At 37.4% G+C, this 18,528-nt stretch overlaps 1 protein-coding gene across 1 annotated transcript in view; it reads right to left on the bottom strand.

The window, feature by feature from the left end:
• LOC131251626 (sodium/hydrogen exchanger 8-like) overlaps nucleotides 1–18,528 on the bottom strand; it is a 177,469-nt gene that overhangs the window by 11,225 nt on the left and 147,716 nt on the right. Inside the window, exons 16-20 of the mRNA XM_058252463.1 lie at nucleotides 13,020–13,322; nucleotides 3,861–3,958; nucleotides 3,061–3,192; nucleotides 2,752–2,970; nucleotides 2,461–2,667 (exon numbers count right to left, since the gene is read on the bottom strand). Coding sequence (XP_058108446.1) covers nucleotides 2,461–2,667; nucleotides 2,752–2,970; nucleotides 3,061–3,192; nucleotides 3,861–3,958; nucleotides 13,020–13,322 — 959 coding nt within the window. The remainder of the gene's footprint in view (nucleotides 1–2,460; nucleotides 2,668–2,751; nucleotides 2,971–3,060; nucleotides 3,193–3,860; nucleotides 3,959–13,019; nucleotides 13,323–18,528) is intronic.

Genomic DNA, 18,528 nt, shown 5'->3' with positions numbered 1-18,528 from the left:
TGCGAGATACGCCCGATCTAAGGTCCGATGGTCCGGATCACTTCTGTCGTCGACTGAGCCTTTTCTGATCCATCTTGGCCATGAAACTGTCCGCGACCCGCTCTACATCAGATATTTAGGCCCTGTTTGGTAGACGCCTAAAAATTAGTTGAGCTCATTTTAGTTAACACTAATTATGCATTAGAGATCTTGATCTCTAATACATAATGAGTTCATATTAATAGTGATTTATGTATTAGAGATCAAGATCTCTAATGCATAATTATTGTAAATTAAAATGAGATGAACTCATTTCAAGTATCTACAAAACGGGGCCTTAATATTTTCATTTACAGTTATAGAATATATCAATACTTTTTATTCCAAGACAAGGATTCAATCACTTACCCAACATCAAGGAACTATTCTTACGTTTCTGATGCAAGACATGAAATTAAATATGGAATGCAAAAAAATCAAGCTTGTGATTATACTAATATTAAACAGTCACAAAATTCCACATCCTACATACTATCAAACATTCAAAAAGGAGAATTTATGGGGGTCCAAGCCTACACAACTTTAGGGCTGAATCAAATAAAATTATAAGTCAAACAAGCCTAAAAGAGTGTAAGAATCATCCATTCCTGCAAAGGATTGTTCCCAACTCGAGAGATTTGCTAAGTTTCAATTTGGGGGAAAATCTAGGGTTTGAAAATTGGGGATAATTGAGATTTGGGACTCTCTAGGGTTAGGGAGGGTTTTTAGACAAAAAAGAAGGAAAGAGAGGAGAAAAGGAAACCTGGGATGGTCTGCGCACGTTCGACAGCTGCAGGGCTTGGACACACGTGCGTGACAGGTCGTCCACACGTGTGGGACCCACAAAGTTGAAAACCACCTTCTGGGTTGGGATTGTCCAGGGATGGGCTGCCTCCATACAAAATTTCATATCAATCCGACGCAAGGTTTGTGCGTAGTACTCCGCCGAAGTTTTAGCCCCTCGGATCAAAATATGAAAATCTGTTCGTGCGCTGCTGTAGGAGAAAACTTGGATGCGAAAATGGGTGAATTTGAAGGTGAAAGGGGTGTAGAGGGTGATAGATGTGGTGCGAAAGAAGATGGAGATGATTTGGAGTAGATGTGGCTTCGCACCACGGTAGTTAATCCTTTGAGGAAGGGAGGGCTTTGCACCCAATTCGATTCTTTAACCCAGAGAGAGAGAGAGAGAGAGAGAGAGAGAGAGAGAGACGCAGGAATTTTTATTCATAAAATATCATTGCAATACCTACATGGGATTGTTATATTTATAAGAAAACCCTAAACCCAAAAAAGACAATTACCCTTACGCCATGTGCGCGCACTAACAAATAAATACTAATCTAAGCAATCAAAGCCGTTCATGAAGTTTCTAATAACAAAAATAGTCAAAACTCAAAATCCTAGATTATCTAAAGTAATGGGCCACGATCATGAAATCCGATGGTAGAATCTATGTGATGATCGGGTCCACTCCAATGCTCCATAACGCAGCCCCCTAATTATGAGGCCCTCCAAAGATGTCATCGTCAATCCAAATCGAAAGTGGGGCCCACCTCCTCCTCGAATACGTGCATAGAGGGGGCGTGTGCATGATGTCCCCATCAGTTTCTGAATAGAAATAAGGTATGCCAATCTTTTCTAATTTTGTCATCATCCGATTGTTCTCGAATTAGTCCATTTAATGGTCCGAAATCTCACAAGGTGACAAAAGAATCAATTAAAGAGGATCCCGTGATTCCCATTAGGAATTCGTTGGGTCCCTTAGGGACTGTATCTAAAATTGCAAATTTTTATTAATCTTACTATTTAATAACTCATAATCAGATTTTGTTAAATAAATATTTGCTACTTGACAATTTAAAACAGACTTTCCAAGTACTTAAATACTATTTAATAGACGAAAATGGGAGGATTTATAATCCCGATCCGGACTAATATAGGTTTTTACTATCAAATTTATCCACATGTTGTGTGAAGAAACCAAAACCACAGTGCACTTTTCAGAGAAAAATGAGACACCTAGGAGTAGGCAACTGCTACATTTGGACTCAATATGGTAGGAATCTAAAGCTGGAGTCTCTTTTACAACAAGGAGCCATGCATTACAAGAATCTTGACTCAACATGGAATCTAGAAATTGAAATTACACAAATAACAAAAAATATTTAAACATGACATGAATAAAAGAGAACAACAGAAAAAAAAAAAAAAAAAAAACCATAAGAATGTTGACCTTCCATATTCTCAACATACTGTAATCATGATTTGCACGGAAAATCTGAAAAATAGTGATTACTTGCATTTCAATGTATAGATCTTCAGCTCTGTTCTCCTCTAGTTATTTTCTGATACCTTAATATGCCAAAGAATATAACAAAGCAGATAACCAAGAAGACTGGTTCAATGGGTGATCACAATCATGAAATACTAATAGAACTCTACCTGCCACAGAAACTCTTCAATTGCAGGGTCTGATGTTAGTACTGAAAGTATCTTTTCAGCTTCAATGAAGAAACAGTGTACCACAGAATCTGTGATCATGTCACAGATGTAAGGCTTTCCAATTAGAACTTCATACAGGCCAAGTGTACTTCCATGTGAAAATGTTGGATGCAACGAATGCCTATTTTTCAAACTCTTACTTGACCACTGCACGGAAAGATAGCACTATTAGAAGTGACCCTCCACATGGAGAATGTCAGACTGAAAGATGAATTTTCCATCAGAACTGACCTTAACCACTCCGTTAGAAACAAGCCATATTCCAGTTGCGTTCATACCCTCCCTATACAGTGTTACTCCTCGCATTTTCATTATTTCTTTTGTAGAATCTTTGAGAGGTTCACAAACCATAGAAGGCAGCGCTCCTAGTAAAGGATGAGTGCTGAAGATATCACTTAATTTTGGCATCTTCACTAAATGTGGATTTCTTAGAAGCTTTTTGAGGTCTGTCTGCCATGAGGATTAAGAGAGAGCATATAGTATTGTATGTTGATGTAACACTGAGAAAGCCAAACAATAACACATTAACATCTAAGCTACCTGCACTCTATCATGGAGCTGCAACATCTCCTTTTGTTCCAATAATCCAGCCTTCTCGAGATTTTTCACATATTCACTCAAATGCTTTAGCATTGAATATGTTGCCTGCCTAGTTTTGACAACCCGCAGAACCTGATAATGGTCAAGATATTCTCATTTCAATAAAAGTGGTGCTGTCCAGTACAAATTCATAAGCAAGAGAATACTGTCAACCAAAGCAGAAGGCCACACCGGTTTGGACCAGAACCGGCAATGAAAACAGGTCAGGTCACTGGAAACCATTTTGGGAGGGAAATCTCCAAACTACCTAATCAACTCGTTCAACCATCTCAAGATGAAACTTATGATACTTGAGAGAGGTTGAAGGTACAACCTCTCCTTGGGAAAGATTTTTCTAGCCATTTTGCTGCATGGATACTTTATTTCTATTCTTTTCCTCTCTCTCTCTCTCTCTCTCTCTCTCTCTCTCTCTCTCTCTCTTTTAAAATTTCCTTTGAGCTTAAAATAGGCATCACAGGTCAGACCAGTTGGACTATTTTGGACCACACCATCCACAGAAACGGTTAAAATTTCCTTTGAGCTTAAAATAGGCATCACAGGTCAGACCAGTTGGACTATTTTGGACCACACCATCCACAGAAACGGGATGTGGTCCAGTCTAGGCTTTAAAAGTTCAATTTACCAATGGAAAAAAAAAATCCGAAGAAAAGGAAAATCAAAGATGCAAGCATGCACTATGGATTTTGAAAATTTCAAATGTATTTAGCAGATTTGATTGCTGGAATGCTAGATGTTCAAACCTGAGGGGATGTAACACGGACATCTTCCAAAATTTTTCTCGCTTCCTCTCCCTCAGAATCACTTTCATTAATGACAATGGAAGCAGTTTCACTTTCACCTATAGAAGGAGTCCATGTGTAAGAAAAATTGACATAGTGACTTGCTTTGACACCGAATGATGCAGAACAAGCATTTGAATTGACTACAACACATATCGTAGATCAAGGCATTCCATTTGCCTGCTTTTACCATGTGAAAGAAAGAGATCAGCCTTCACTAATTTTGGAAATTTTCCTGTGTTTGTAGTGAAATTCAGGATTCGCCTTCAAGGATATACATTTGGGTTGTCCATGTAGCTAAAGAGGGTATTTTCCAGCCTGCTCTTTGTAATGTGATTTCATTATAAATCTCTTCTTCTTCTTTTTAAAATAAAGTTGGTGTTTATCTCTCAAAACAAAAACAAAAAAAGAAAAAGGCAGCTCAGAACTCTTGTTTTCTCTTGGGGTAAGTTATCTATTCTTGTATTCATGTTTTTCTTGAGTTATCCTCTTTATACACCTTAATTCAGTGTCCTATCTGCAATTGTAACACTTGGTTCACTTCAGCAACAAGTCACATGAGAAGACCACAAGTGATTTCCAATCCAAGCGACCCAAACACCGAAATCCTCTAAAGCACACAGGGAAAAATAAAGGGAAAAAGTGATTTCAGACCCCTAAGAGATTCTTTGTGGCTTCGCCCAGATGTGGTCAAATCATAAAATCTTAATCAATTGATGAAAAAACTCATTCATCGGCTTCAGAAGACTTGATGAGTTCTCCTTGGATTCATTGAATGCTGGTTGTAACTAAAATGCAAATAGAGTTTCAGCAGTCAAGTCAACTCAGCCAACTTTCCAGATGATAGGGAGACCATAGTTAAATGAACGGAAAAGCAGTAATAAAATAATGAAAAAGAAGTTTCCAAGATCTTTTAAAGATCAGCTGTTCATGAAAGGTATGGAATAACTATTTTTGTTGAAGATTAAGGTGTTGAATAACATTCCACAGAAAAAAGTTGTGCTCCTTGTTTGTGTTGCCTCATCTAATCGGCAAGTGTGTGGAATGGCCGATTTGATTTGAAACACATTCTAAATCAGGTTGTTAGTATTCTTTATATTCATTGGTGGAATACCTGTGGCATAAACAGAGCAAATAAATCATGCAAAAAGTTCTTTAGCCTTGCCGTTCACAGCCTGAAATGTAGGTACAATAATTTCATGGATACCTTTTGTTTCTTTGTTTTCAAGAATGGTAAGAGGTGAGAAATGCCATAAGAGCAGTCATTTAATGGACACCATGCAGTAGTTTCTTGATAATTATGTCAGAATTTTCAGTTAGGCAAGAATCAAACATCTTCTGGAATAGACAATTTCAGGGCACACAAATATGTCGAAGTAATAAGAATAAACAAAGTTTCTATGTTAGTAAAGTTAGTGGGGATGCACAGAAAAATAACTTCTAAAGAATTTCATGATGTGCTTTGAGAACTTTCATTTACATAATTACTGCTAGGGAAGTTGATCCTTTCCGGAAAAGTCTATAACAGTGTTGAGTCATGACAGTAATGGATGATGGGAAACGCCTTGACTAAAGATTTCCATAAGGGAAACATGATAAAAGTACATATAAGCAAAGTGTTCATGAGTCATGATGGTAATGGATCCATGGGTAAGGTTCCAAGGAGAACAGTGTTGAAGCTGAAACAGTACCCTTTCCCTTAATATGTGTCAAGGTAACATCTGCAACTTCACACGACCTACATGAGGATCTTAGTTAAACGAAGAAACAGAATCAGTTGTACCTGTAATATGATCCAAGGACTGGCCTCAGAAGCAGTGTGAAGAGCAATGAAGGTATTACCTTTTTTAGTCAAAGATGCAGATAGAGAGGTCTTATTGTGGGGTGGCATCCTTTAGTAAAGCATCATACTCACTTTTTGAAAAATTGACCACATCCCCAATTGGTTGAACCACGAGATGGAGCCATTTCTTCCATAGTACTTGGAAAGCCTTTATCATCTATAATAATTGAATAAGTAGAATGGTCTTGAAGTGTTCTGGGCGTGAAGTACCCAACAATAATCAACAATATGGTCAAATCGACCACAATGAGCACATAAATGGTTTGCATCACGGCCATGGCCATGACCACAGCTTGCATTTTGACCTCCCCATCCAGTAACTCTTACCTCTTCCAATACCAGCATTATCAAAATTTCTAAATCCGGTCACAAAAGCAGATTTCTCAACCACGGCAGGTCCTGTAGTAGTACGACACCTCTCATATCTTAAGAGGAAAGCCTCATATCTTAAGAGGAAAGCATAAACACAGTTTAGGAAAGGTAGAGTAGGTGAACCAATAATTGAGTGCGAACATGTTCAAAATCATAACTAAGACCTCCTAATAACTCTAATATCCTCTTTTTCTCAATGCTATGCTTATATGCCTTTGCATCAATGGTATAGGAAAATTGGAGATGATTAAGGGAAGATAATTTCGATCACAACCCATGCATCTTAGCATAATAATAAAAACTGAACACTAAATGCGAGCCATATTATTCTGATCAACATACAATTCATAAGCAATCAACCAAATCTCACGGGCAATAGATAATAAGAAATAGTCTTCACTAACTTCAGTTTTATATAATTCTGAAGCTAGGACATGACAAGCAGGTAATTTTATTTCCTATCTTCATCAGAAGAGTTTGGCATAACAGGTTCTGGTATACTGCCATTGATAGAACCTAACTTTTGTTTTCTTCTAATAAACGTCTCAACTGCTTTCGACCATTGAAGATAATTACTAGACTTAAGTTTCGACCATTAAAGATAATCTGCAACCCAAGATTTTCAGAAAGAATAATAAATCTCTCCATCTTAGAGTTGATTGAATCAACTGTCTTAGACCTTGAGAGAGAGAGAGAGAGAGAGAGAGAATCTTAAGGACTGGAGATCTAAATCTGTCCAAACCTTACTACTGCAAATAGATTTTAGCAATTCTAGAGGAAAAACTGTCCACCAAGTCCGACGAACACAAACTTCCAGCAAAAGATTATAACGCAAAATGGTTTTCAACAAAAAAACTGAAAAAATAAATAAATCAAAACCTCGATTGAAGAATATTGTCCAGCAAAATCTCATCTTAGATCTCAAAAACGTAAATAAATAAATAAAAATCTGCAAGTCTCAAGTCTCGAAGAAAGCTTTAGCCTCAATTAGAACTCCGAAACAAACTCAAAAACCTTCAAAAATCTCCAACCGTATGACTCCCCCTCTCAAATTAAATCAAAGTAGTGGGTAAAAGACACCTATGACCTTCAAAACAAGATGAAATATATGAATAAAAGAAGAGAAAAGAAGATGAGAGGAAAAAGAAATATGCTTTGGAGGAGAAATATCAAGAAAGGAAGGAACAAAGAAAGAAACCCTAGGAACAATCCCTAGGCTCTATGATGCAGGGATGAACATGATGAGGTCGATCACCGTCTTCCTGAAGGATAACTACTTCGAATCGAATCCACGAAGCTTCTCTGGACTCCTCATAGAGACTTCTCGTATCCACGAGGAAAAAGCAAGAAAATAGAAATATTATTCATGAAAATTCGTAAATTAATTGATGATTGAAATAAACGAGTCTACAACCCTTTAAATAGGGATACCAAGCGTCTGAAGAAATTTCAGAATTAAACTACAACTAAAACTCTCTAAAATTCATAACTTACTATAAATAGTAAATTTACTATTTATAGTAAGTGTCCTATGTGGCTTAACCACATTATTCTCCTAATTTTTCTAGACACTTTTCCTGTTGGACACAATTCCTAAAGCACAATGGATGAAGAGTTACAAGCAAACCAAAACTTACTAAAAATAGTAAAAACGAAAATAAACATAGAATTCGACTGTCGATCTGATGGAATCTTGCAAATTCGGTGTGGGCAACCCGACATAGTTGGGTTGGTTGGCTAAAGTAGCTCGTCTTACCCCAAAATCATATATGGTATGTCGAGTAACTCATTCTTGTTTGAGAGAGATGCCTGTTTTAAGGTTTTGACGGTCTTGATGACTTCTGCCTCCTATCGGGCCTTCTCTGGTCCATCTTGGACATGAAAGTGTCCGCGACCCACTCTACATCAGTCTCCTCCACTTCAAAAGAACTCTTCTTGCTTCGGTTCTTGATACTCGATCAGGTGCACCGTAACGATACTCGAATCAAAAGTTATGATCAATTTACAGTTCACCTTTTGGTCCAACCATGTTAGGAATGTATCTGTGACACGTTCTACATCAGACCCCTCCACTTGAAAAAAAAACTCGTCCTTGAGTTAATCAAGGGACTTACCTCATGATTCTCAGATAACTTCCAACACCGATATTTATTAGCCATTTTCTTGTACTTGACATTAGACTATTGAGCTAACACAATACATATACTTATGCTCTTCTTGACATGGCTAGTATTGATTAGTTCCTTTACTTGGGCTTGCAAAATCTCACATTCTTCCTGATAATGTGGGCAATTAGGCAGACTTGCTCCTGAGACAAGATCAATGTGGTTTTGTATATCTTGTATGAGAGGCAATTTATTAGGAAGTTCATTGAGCACAATCGCCCTGAACTCCTGCAACACTGGTTTCAAATCCTCTTGGATGTTCACAGGCTCCATATATTTTTTTCATTTCAACTAATGCATCTACATCTCATGTTTCCTCATATTGTTCAACAAAATCATGTTTGGGTATGAGAGACTATTACTCAACTTTAAAAGCCTTGAGTTGGTTCTCCGTTCCTATAGGGACGAGGCCAATCTTTCTACCGTCTTTAATAAATATAAATACATTATCCTGACCTCTATACGTAGCATCAATATTATTTTGCCATGCTCAACCAAGTAACATATGACAAGCTTCCATGTCGACTACGTCACAAAGTATTTGATCCTTATAATTTTTTACCAATTGAAAACGAAACAGTGCATTGTTCGGTTACCTTTGTTTTGTTGATCTCCTTGATCCATCCAATTGTGTATGAAGATGGGTGCCTTTCTGTTTTCAGTGACAGCTTTTCCACCATTGTTTTCAACACGAGGTTCTCACTGCTCCTGACATCGATGATCACATTACAAACTTTTTGGTTTACAGTGCACCTTGGTCGAAAGATATGGTGTTGTTGCAAATCTATCTCTACCTTTAGCATGTACAATGGATTCTTCACAATCAAAGTGGTGGCATGCAATTCACCATCATTGGGTGGTGCTCTACGAAAATCGGTGTTGTGTCGTACACCAACCATGGGCAGTTGAGCATCGCCTTGGGCTTGAGGCGGAATTAGCGCATCCGCAATATGGTTGAGGGTTGTCTGCAACCCTTGCATGGTCAATTGACTCTCTCGGTGGAAAGCTTGCATTCTTTCTGAAAAATAATGAATCCCTAGATCACTATCCACAGGATTTGGTCCACACCTTCATTGTTTGCCATTGGCCCAAGGGGAGTCCTCGCTCCGATACCAATTGATGCAGGGATGAATGTGATGAGATCGTTCACTTTCTTCCTCAAGGATAACTACTTCAAATCCACGAAGCTTTTTTGGACTCCTCACAGAGACTTCGTATCCACGAGGAAAAAACAAGAAAATAGAAATAATATTCATGAAAATTCGTAAATTGATTGATGATTGAAATAAACGAGTCTACAACCCTTTACATAGGGATACCGAGCCTCTGAAGAAATTTCAGGATTAAACTACAACTAAAACTCTCTAAAATTCGTAACTTACTATAAATAGTAAATTTACTATTTATAGTAAGTGTCCTATGTGGATTAACCGCATTATTCTCCTAATTTTTCTAAACACTTTTCATGTTGGACACAACTCCTAAAGCCCAACGGATGAAGAGTTACAAGTAATCCAAAACTTACTAAAAATAGTAAAAATGGAAATAAACATAGAATTCGACCGTCAATTTGATGGAATATCGTAAATTCGGCATGGGTAACCCCACACAGCCGGGTTGGTTGGCTAAAGTAGCTCGTCCTACCCCAAAATCATACATGGTACGTCGAGTAACTCATTTCTGTTTGCGAGATATGCCTGTTTTAACGATCTGACGGTCACGATGACTTCTGCTCCTATCAGGCCTTCTCTGGTCCATCTTGGACGTGAAAGTGTCTGCGACCCACTCTACATCAGTCCCCTCCACTTCAAAAGAACTTGTCCTGCTTTCGTTCTTGATACTCGGTCAGGTGCACCATAACGATACCCGGATCAAAATTTATGATCAATTTACGGTCCACCTTCTTTTGGTCCAACCATGCTAGGAATGTATCCGTGACACGTTCTACATCACTCTAATACCATGTTAAGTAGAAAAGCTTTGAAAGAAAGGTGAGACCAGTAGGGTTGGACATCCACCACTATTGTATTGACAAGATTAAATATGCAAATTATATAAAATACCCCTGAGTAAAAAAGGCAAAATTGAAAACAGGAAAAACCTAAGAAATAACATAAAACTAATAGGCCCAAAGGCCTACAACGCAAACCAGGGCCCCGTCAGGCCCACATACACATACATATGAGCCTAACCATTCATCCATGCATGCATATGTACATACATGCCTAACTATCCATGCATGCATGCATACACGTATGACCATCCATCCATCCATGCATGCATGCATATATACATGTCTAACCATTCAACCAAGCATGGATACATACATACATGTCAAAACATCCATCCATCCATCCATCCTTCCATCCATCCATACATACCTACATGCCTAACCATCCATCCATCCAACCAAGCATGAATGCATACATACATCCATGATTCATCCATCCATCCATCCATGCATGCATGCATGCATACATCCAGTGTTTTAATTATCGACGATATCAGCTGATATATCCCGCGATATATCTTGTATCCCACCTGTGTGATACGAAATGCATAGTTAGTGCTGATATATCCCACCTATTCGATCCGGTGAACATTTTGATCTTTGATCTTTTTTTTCTTTTTTTTTTGGGATGTAAATCACTTCAAATTAGTGTCAAATGGTTACAAATCTATGATTTTTCATGTTTTCCATGAAAAATCATGGATTTGGAGCTTCGATTTCGAGATTTGGAGGAGATGGGGCAAGTTGCGAAAAATTGGGAAAAATCGAAAATTTTCAATTTCTCGCAAATCAGTTGCAATCTTTGTATCCAAACACAAAATCAAACATGTAATCTGATCTAGTGATTCATTTTTTGCTTTTGAATGTATTTATTGTGTTTCCATACATGTCTTCTTACGTTTATAAATTATATGAATAGACTTTAAATATACTTGCATCGGTTCAGTTAGATAGTGCATGTATTAGGACCCCATACGAAGGAAACCCCTATTATGTGCACCTTTTTTTTTTTTTTTTTGTAATGTTTTGATTTCTAAGTATGTATTGATGTCTTTTTCAACAATCCTTGAAGTTTCCTTGAAAAATTTGACCAATTTCCCAATGTTCCCATGTTTCCCAACAATAGCGATACATTACACGATACAACTAATATATCCCATGCGATAACCGATATGTATCCGTATCCCAAGGGTGTGATACATTACCTGATAACGATATTTAAAACATTGCTTGTATCCCACCTATGCGATACGAAACTCGCAGGTATATCTCACATGTTCGATTCGGTGAGCATTTTCAATTTTCGATCCTTTTTTTCTACAAATCATGTTTAATCAGCATCAAATTGTTACAAATACATGGTTTGTATGAAAAAGCATGGATTGGGAGCTTCAATTTTGAGATTTCGAGGAGATGGGCCGAGTTGCCGAAAGTTGAAAAAATCAAAATTTCTCACTTGCTCGCAAATCGGTTGCAATTATTGTGTCCAAACATAAAATCAAACATGTATGTAACCTAATCTAGTGATTCTTCTTTTGCTTTTGAATGTATTGCTTGTGTTTCCACACGTCTTCTTATATTTATAAATTATATGAATGAACTTTGAATATACTTGCATCAATTCAGTTAGACAACGCATAGATTAGGACCCCGTACAAAGAAAACCTATTATGTGCACTTATATTTTGTAATGTTTTGATTTATAAGTGTGTTGATGTGTTTTTTAACAATCACTGAAGTTTCATTGAAAAAATAGACTAATTTCCCATGTTTCTAACAACAACGATACATTACGCAATACAACCGATATATCCCACGCGATAACCGATACGTATCGGTATCCCAAAGGTGCGATACGTAACGCGATACCGATATTTCGAACACTGCGTACATCCATGATCTATCCATCCATCCGTCCATGCTTGTATACACATATACACATGCATTTCATCATACAACCATCCATAAAAAATGAAATGGATTTTTTAATAGTTTTTAAAGAAAATATGATTTTCCACCAATAAATGCAATCCATTGATCATAAACAGGGACCATAAAAAAATCATAACAAAGCAGGAATTATTAAAAAAAAGAAGAAGAAGAAGAAGATTGAAATTATTGTTTTCTAATTAAACAGATTTTTTGTCTAATTTTTCAAACATATAAATAATTTTAAAAAAAAAATCCTAAAATATCAAGAGCTGAACATCAATCCATAGATCAACAAGAAACAGGCCATAAAACAGGAAATGGATTTCTTGAATACAGGAAACAGGTTTCCTCCTTTCTAGCAAACAAGTTCACTGAATACAGGAAGGGATCTCCTGTTCTATATAATCTGGTTCCTGAAATTATAAAACAGTTTCCTTTGATACAAAGTGGATTTCCTGGTCTGAATAAGGATGTTTTGTACTGGTTTCAGAAATGTGTTTTCAATGAAACGCGTATTCGGCTCCATGAGAGTTTTCCTAGTAACTAAGGTCTGATACCATCCATTAGTAAAGTTTGCATCCATCATCACACATTAGATCTTGAGCATGTCACAGCTACAAATAGATAAGTTACTGCTGAACACAAATAGGGACTGCGAACAGAAGGCTTTTTATAAGAAAATTGTCCAAAAGCTCAAGCATGTAAATGAATGGCATTGTTAATAAAACAAGGTTATGAGAGATCATAATGCCAGATCCTTCTGCTATCATATTTCAAGGTATGGAAAAGATTCATACCGATAAATTCATGCAGTTGCCTCCTTGCGATTCTATGAGCACGCAGAAATGCAGCACATATGTAACATGCTGACTCCAAACTTCCCACCGTAAAATATGTGACCAGCTTTTGTGGACAGTAGTTCGTCTGGAGAAACCTATAGTAACTTGGAAAACGAACATGGGCTTTTAAACCTTTCCAGTCGCATAAAGCCTCATCAGATACCAAATCAATTGCCTCATCAACTGACTGCATCAAAAGGATTGCTGTAGTTTGGGTTATCCTTCCCTCATCGAGCATTCCCCAATACGCAGCTCGCACACCTAAAGCAGAAAATGTGACTAAGAATCAATTTTCCTTCATTTGTGTTAGTCAAAATGGTAAATGGAGCAGGCCTATTCACAGATGAAGAATTACATATTTCAACAAATAGCAGCTCCCACAGGATTCTAATAATCATCAAACTGTAGATTGTATTTAGAGATGTCATCTAGACATTTAAGGTCCTACTAGAATAATACTAACAATGGATTTGGAAGGGATTAAGATGCACCAGGAAGATAGATGTCCCAATTATAACCATTGTTTTAAATATCAACGATATCGGTCGATATATCCCCCGATATATCTTGTATCCCACATATGCGATACGAAACTCACAAGTAGTGTGATATATCTCATATATTTGATCGAGTGAGCATTTTTGATTTTCGGTACTTTTTTTTTTATAAATCATGTTAAATTAGTGTCAAATTGTTACAAACCCATGGTTTTTCATGTTTTGCATGAAAAATCATGGATTAGGAGCTTCAATTTCGAGATTTTGAGGAGATGGGCTGAGTTGCGGAAAATTTAAAAAAAATCAAAATTTCCCACTTTCTTGCAAATCGGTTGCAATCCTTGTGTCCAAACATAAAATCAAACATGTATATAACTTGATCTAGTGATTCTTCTTTTGCTTTTGAATGTATTGCTTGTGTTTCCACAGATCTTCTTACATTTATAAATTATATGAATAGACTTTGAATATACTTGCGTCAATTTAGTTAGACAACGCATAAATTAGGACCCCATACAAAGAAAAACTATTATGTGCACTTATTTTTTGTAATGTTTTGATCTATAAATGTTTGTTGATGTCTTTTTTAACAATCACTGAAGTTCCATTGAAAAATTCGACCAATTTCCCCATGTTTCCAACAACAACTATATATTACGCGATACAACCGATATATCCCATGCGATAACTGATACGTATCTGTATCCCAAGGGTGGGATACTTAACGTGATAATGATATTTCGAACACTAATTATAACTACAACTTATAAACTAAATTACTGAGACATGCACAATGAATCCATGAATTTATGCAGTGCTTATGTTCATCTTTGCATAATGAATCTTCAGTATTTAATCATTTTGGGAAGTAATTTTTTCTATTTCAGAAACTCAGATTTCTCAAAGAATTCCTATTCAACTTTAATGCATAAGGTTAATCATCCAAGGGTCCCCCAAGGGTGATTACTTTCAATTGGTTGGTAGGAGAGGAAAATGTCTAACTGTTGAGAACCTAAGGAGCTGAAACATGATCATTAAAAATTTATCTATCGGCAGTTCGAGGAAAGAGAAGACAGTAGATCACTTACTTTTACACTGTTGATTCCAAAAGGTTGTTTGGTAGAAGTTTTTTTAACCTCTTTGTGGGTGGCTTGGGTGATGCTTCGGACAATTAAGGCATTTTTTAAGCCTGGAATGGAGGTATTCTTGGTTTCAAGAGAACATATTGTGGGGATTAGCACTGCTAGAAGGGTTGTGGACAATCCCGACTATGGAAGTAATGGTATAACAAGTCAACAATAAAGATGATTCGTCAGAAGAGGTTTCCCCTAAGGCTCAAAGAGAAGTCGTTAATTGAGCTATTTGGTGCAGTGTTCAGAATATTGATATTGCGTTACGTATGACACCCTTGGGATATGGATACGTATCAGTTATCGCATGTGATATATTGGTTGTATCACGTAATGTATCATTATTGTTGGAAACATGGGCAAACATTGGAAATTGGTCGAATTTTTCAATGAAATTTCAATGATTGTTAAAAAAGACATCAATACACACTTACAAATCAAAACATTATAAAAAATAAAAGTCAAAAAATAAAAAACAAAAAAAAAAAGTGCACATAATAGGTTTTCTTTATATGGGGTCCTAATCTATGCGGTCTAATTGAATTGATGCAAGTATATTCAAAGTTTATTCATATAATTTATAAATGTAAGAAGACGTGTGGAAACACAAGCAATACATTAAAAAGCAAAAGAAGAATCACAGATCAGGCTGCATACCAATGTTTTAAATATCGTTATCGTGTACTGTATCGCACCCTTGGGATACAGATAGATATCGGTTATCACATGGGATATATTAGTTGTATCGTGTAATGTATCATTGTTGTTGGGAAACATGGAACATTGGGAAATTAGTCGATTTTTTCAATGAAACTTCAGGAATTGTGGAAAAAGACATCAATATACACTTAGAAATCAAAACATTACAAAAAAAAAAAAGAAAAAAAAGTGCACGTAATAGGGGTTTCCTTTGTATGGGGTCCTAATGTATGTGTTTTTCAACTGAACTAATGCAAGTATAGTAAAAGTCTATTCATATAATTTATAAATGTAAGAAGACATGTATGAAAACACAACCAATACATTCAAAAGCAAAAGAACAATCACTAGATTAGGTTACATACATGTTTAATTGTGTTTGGATAAAAGGATTGTAACTGATTTGTGAGAAATTAAGAAATTTTGATTTTTCTCAATTTTTCGCAACTTGACCTATCTCCCCCAAATCTTGAAATTGAAGTTCCAAATCCATGATTTTTCATGGAAAACATGAAGAATCATAGATTTGGAACCATTTGACATTGGTTTAACGTGATTTACAATAAAAACATGGATCAAAAATCGAAAATGCTCACTAGATTGAATAGGTGGGATATATCAGTAGAAAAAGATTTGATGACGATAATGTGAAGAAGAGAAGAGAGTATTGAGAGAGAAGGAGGAGGAGAGTTTGGGAGAGATGATGTGTTTGGCTTGCATGCCCTAACACATAATATTTTATTATGAAAAAGCATATAGTACACTGCAGGGGAATAGGGAAGTGTGCACATGCACTTACACTAAAAGGACACACAATAAATATAATACACTAGCATTCTCTATACTCCCCCTCAAGTTGGAGCATAGATGTTGATCATGCCCAACTTGTCACGAACACGATGAAAAGCATCTCGACTCAAGGATTTTGTAAGAACATCAGCAAGTTGATCCCCAGATCAAACAAAAGGAGTGATAATTTCCTTAGAAGCGACTTTCTCCCGAATAAAGTGACAGTCAACCTCAATATGCTTGGTTTGCTCGTGGAAAACTGGGTTACGAGCAATATGGATGCCCGCTTGATTGTCACAATGAAGAGGAATAGGACCCGAAGGAGGATAGCCAAGTTCTTCAAGAAGATTGCGAAGCCACACAAGTTCACATGTTGCATGAGCCATAGCACGATATTCAGCTTCAGCCGAGGACCAGGCAACAACTGGCTACTTTTTGCTCTTCCAGGTTATAAGATTGCCACCTAGGAAGGTACAAAAGCCGGATGTAGAGCGACAATCAAAAGTACTACCTGCACAATCAGCATCGGAATAGCCAGAAAGATGAAGATGACCATGCAACTGAAAGTAGAGGCCAAGACCCGGGGCTGATTTTAAATACCGAAGTATGCGGTAGACAGCCGTGAGATGAGAAGTACAGGGAGCTTGCATGAATTGGCTAACAACCCCCACTGCAAATGAGAGATCTGGGCGAGTAATAGTCAAGTAAATAAGCCGGCCTACAAGTCGTCGATATATCTCGGGATCAGTAAGGAGGGGACCATCATCTGGTAGAAGCTTCTGTGAAGTATCCATGGGAGTGGTAGTAGGCTTGCACCCTAACATGCCGGTCTCCATGAGAAGATCGAGCGCATATTTTCGTTGTGACAAGACCAATTTGGATGATGAGCGAGCAACTTCAATTCCGAGGAAGTAGCGAAGAGGACCAAGATCCTTGATTTCAAACTTGGTCTTCAAAAAATCTTTGACCTTCCTCATTCCAGCAGAATTACTACCGAACAAAACAATATCATCCACATAGACAATGAGAACCATAATGTCCGTCGATCGACGACATATAAAGAGAGAATGATCAGCATGACTACGAACAAAGCCAAACTCCGAGAGAGCCTGACTAAATTTTTCGAACCATGCACGTAGAGATTGTTTAAGCCCATAAAGAGCCTTCTTCAACTGACATACAAGTGCAGGGTTGTGAGAAGCAACAAAGCCAGGAGGTTGATGCATGTAAACTTCCTCTGTAAGATCCCCATGGAGAAATGCATTCTTAACATCAAGCTGAAACAAGGGCCATGATAAATTAATGGCCAAGGAGAGCACAACACGAATTGAATTAAGCTTAGCCACTGGAGAAAATGTCTCGAAGTAATCCACACCATGTGTTTGGGTGTAACCTTTAGCAACAAGACGGGCTTTATAGCGATCAATTGAGCCATCTGGAAGAAACTTGATTGTATAAACCCATCGACAGCCAACAGGCTTATGGCCTACAGGAAGTGGCACAAGATCCCAGGTATGATTCTTCTCAAGAGCAGACATTTCTTCCATCATCGCCTTTGTCCAATCAGGACTCTGAAGAGCATGTGAGAGAGATCTAGGAATAGTCTGTGATGAAAGGGAAGCTGCAAACGACTGAAAAGACGGTGAAAGATGATCATATGAAACGAAATTACTAATAGGGTGTTGAGTACAAGATTGTGACCCTTTGTGCAAGGCAATGGGAAGATCTAAACTCGAGTTAGGAGAGTCACCTGAACTAACATCCAAAGTAAGCGGAAGGGTAGATGACTGAGCTTGTGAAGATTTATCTCGACGCTGATACACCCGCAGAGGCTTAGGCTCACCCATATCACCAACAGGATGCTGAATAGAGGGGAGAGGAGTTTTCCCATGATCACTAGTGGAAAGAGGATAAGAGTTATACTCCCCCTGACGCGCAAGAGGATCACAGAGGGATCGGCCTGGAGAGGAGAAAAAAGAAAGATCCTCAAAGAAGGTGACATCGACAAAGCAATATTTCTTGCGAGTCAATGGGGCAAAGCATTTATAACCTTTCTGACTCCAAGTATACCCTATAAAGACACATTTAATCGCCCTGGGACTAAGTTTATCATTACTCCCATCCAAAATTTGAACAAAGCATGTACAACCAAAAACTTTAGGTGGTAGAGGAAATGGATTATCATGAGGATACAAAATAATAAATGAAGATTTATAAGACAGAATACGTGAGGGTATACGATTAATAAGAAAAGTAGCAGTTAAAAGAGCATCACCCCAAAAATGTTTGGGTAGATGCTTACCAAGTAGAAGGGTGCGAGCAACTTCAAGAAGATGACGATTCTTTCGTTCT

Source organism: Magnolia sinica, chromosome 7 (assembly GCF_029962835.1).
Source record: "Magnolia sinica isolate HGM2019 chromosome 7, MsV1, whole genome shotgun sequence".
Classification (NCBI taxonomy): Eukaryota; Viridiplantae; Streptophyta; class Magnoliopsida; order Magnoliales; family Magnoliaceae; genus Magnolia; species Magnolia sinica.
This window is presented reverse-complemented; position numbering and strand designations above follow the sequence as displayed.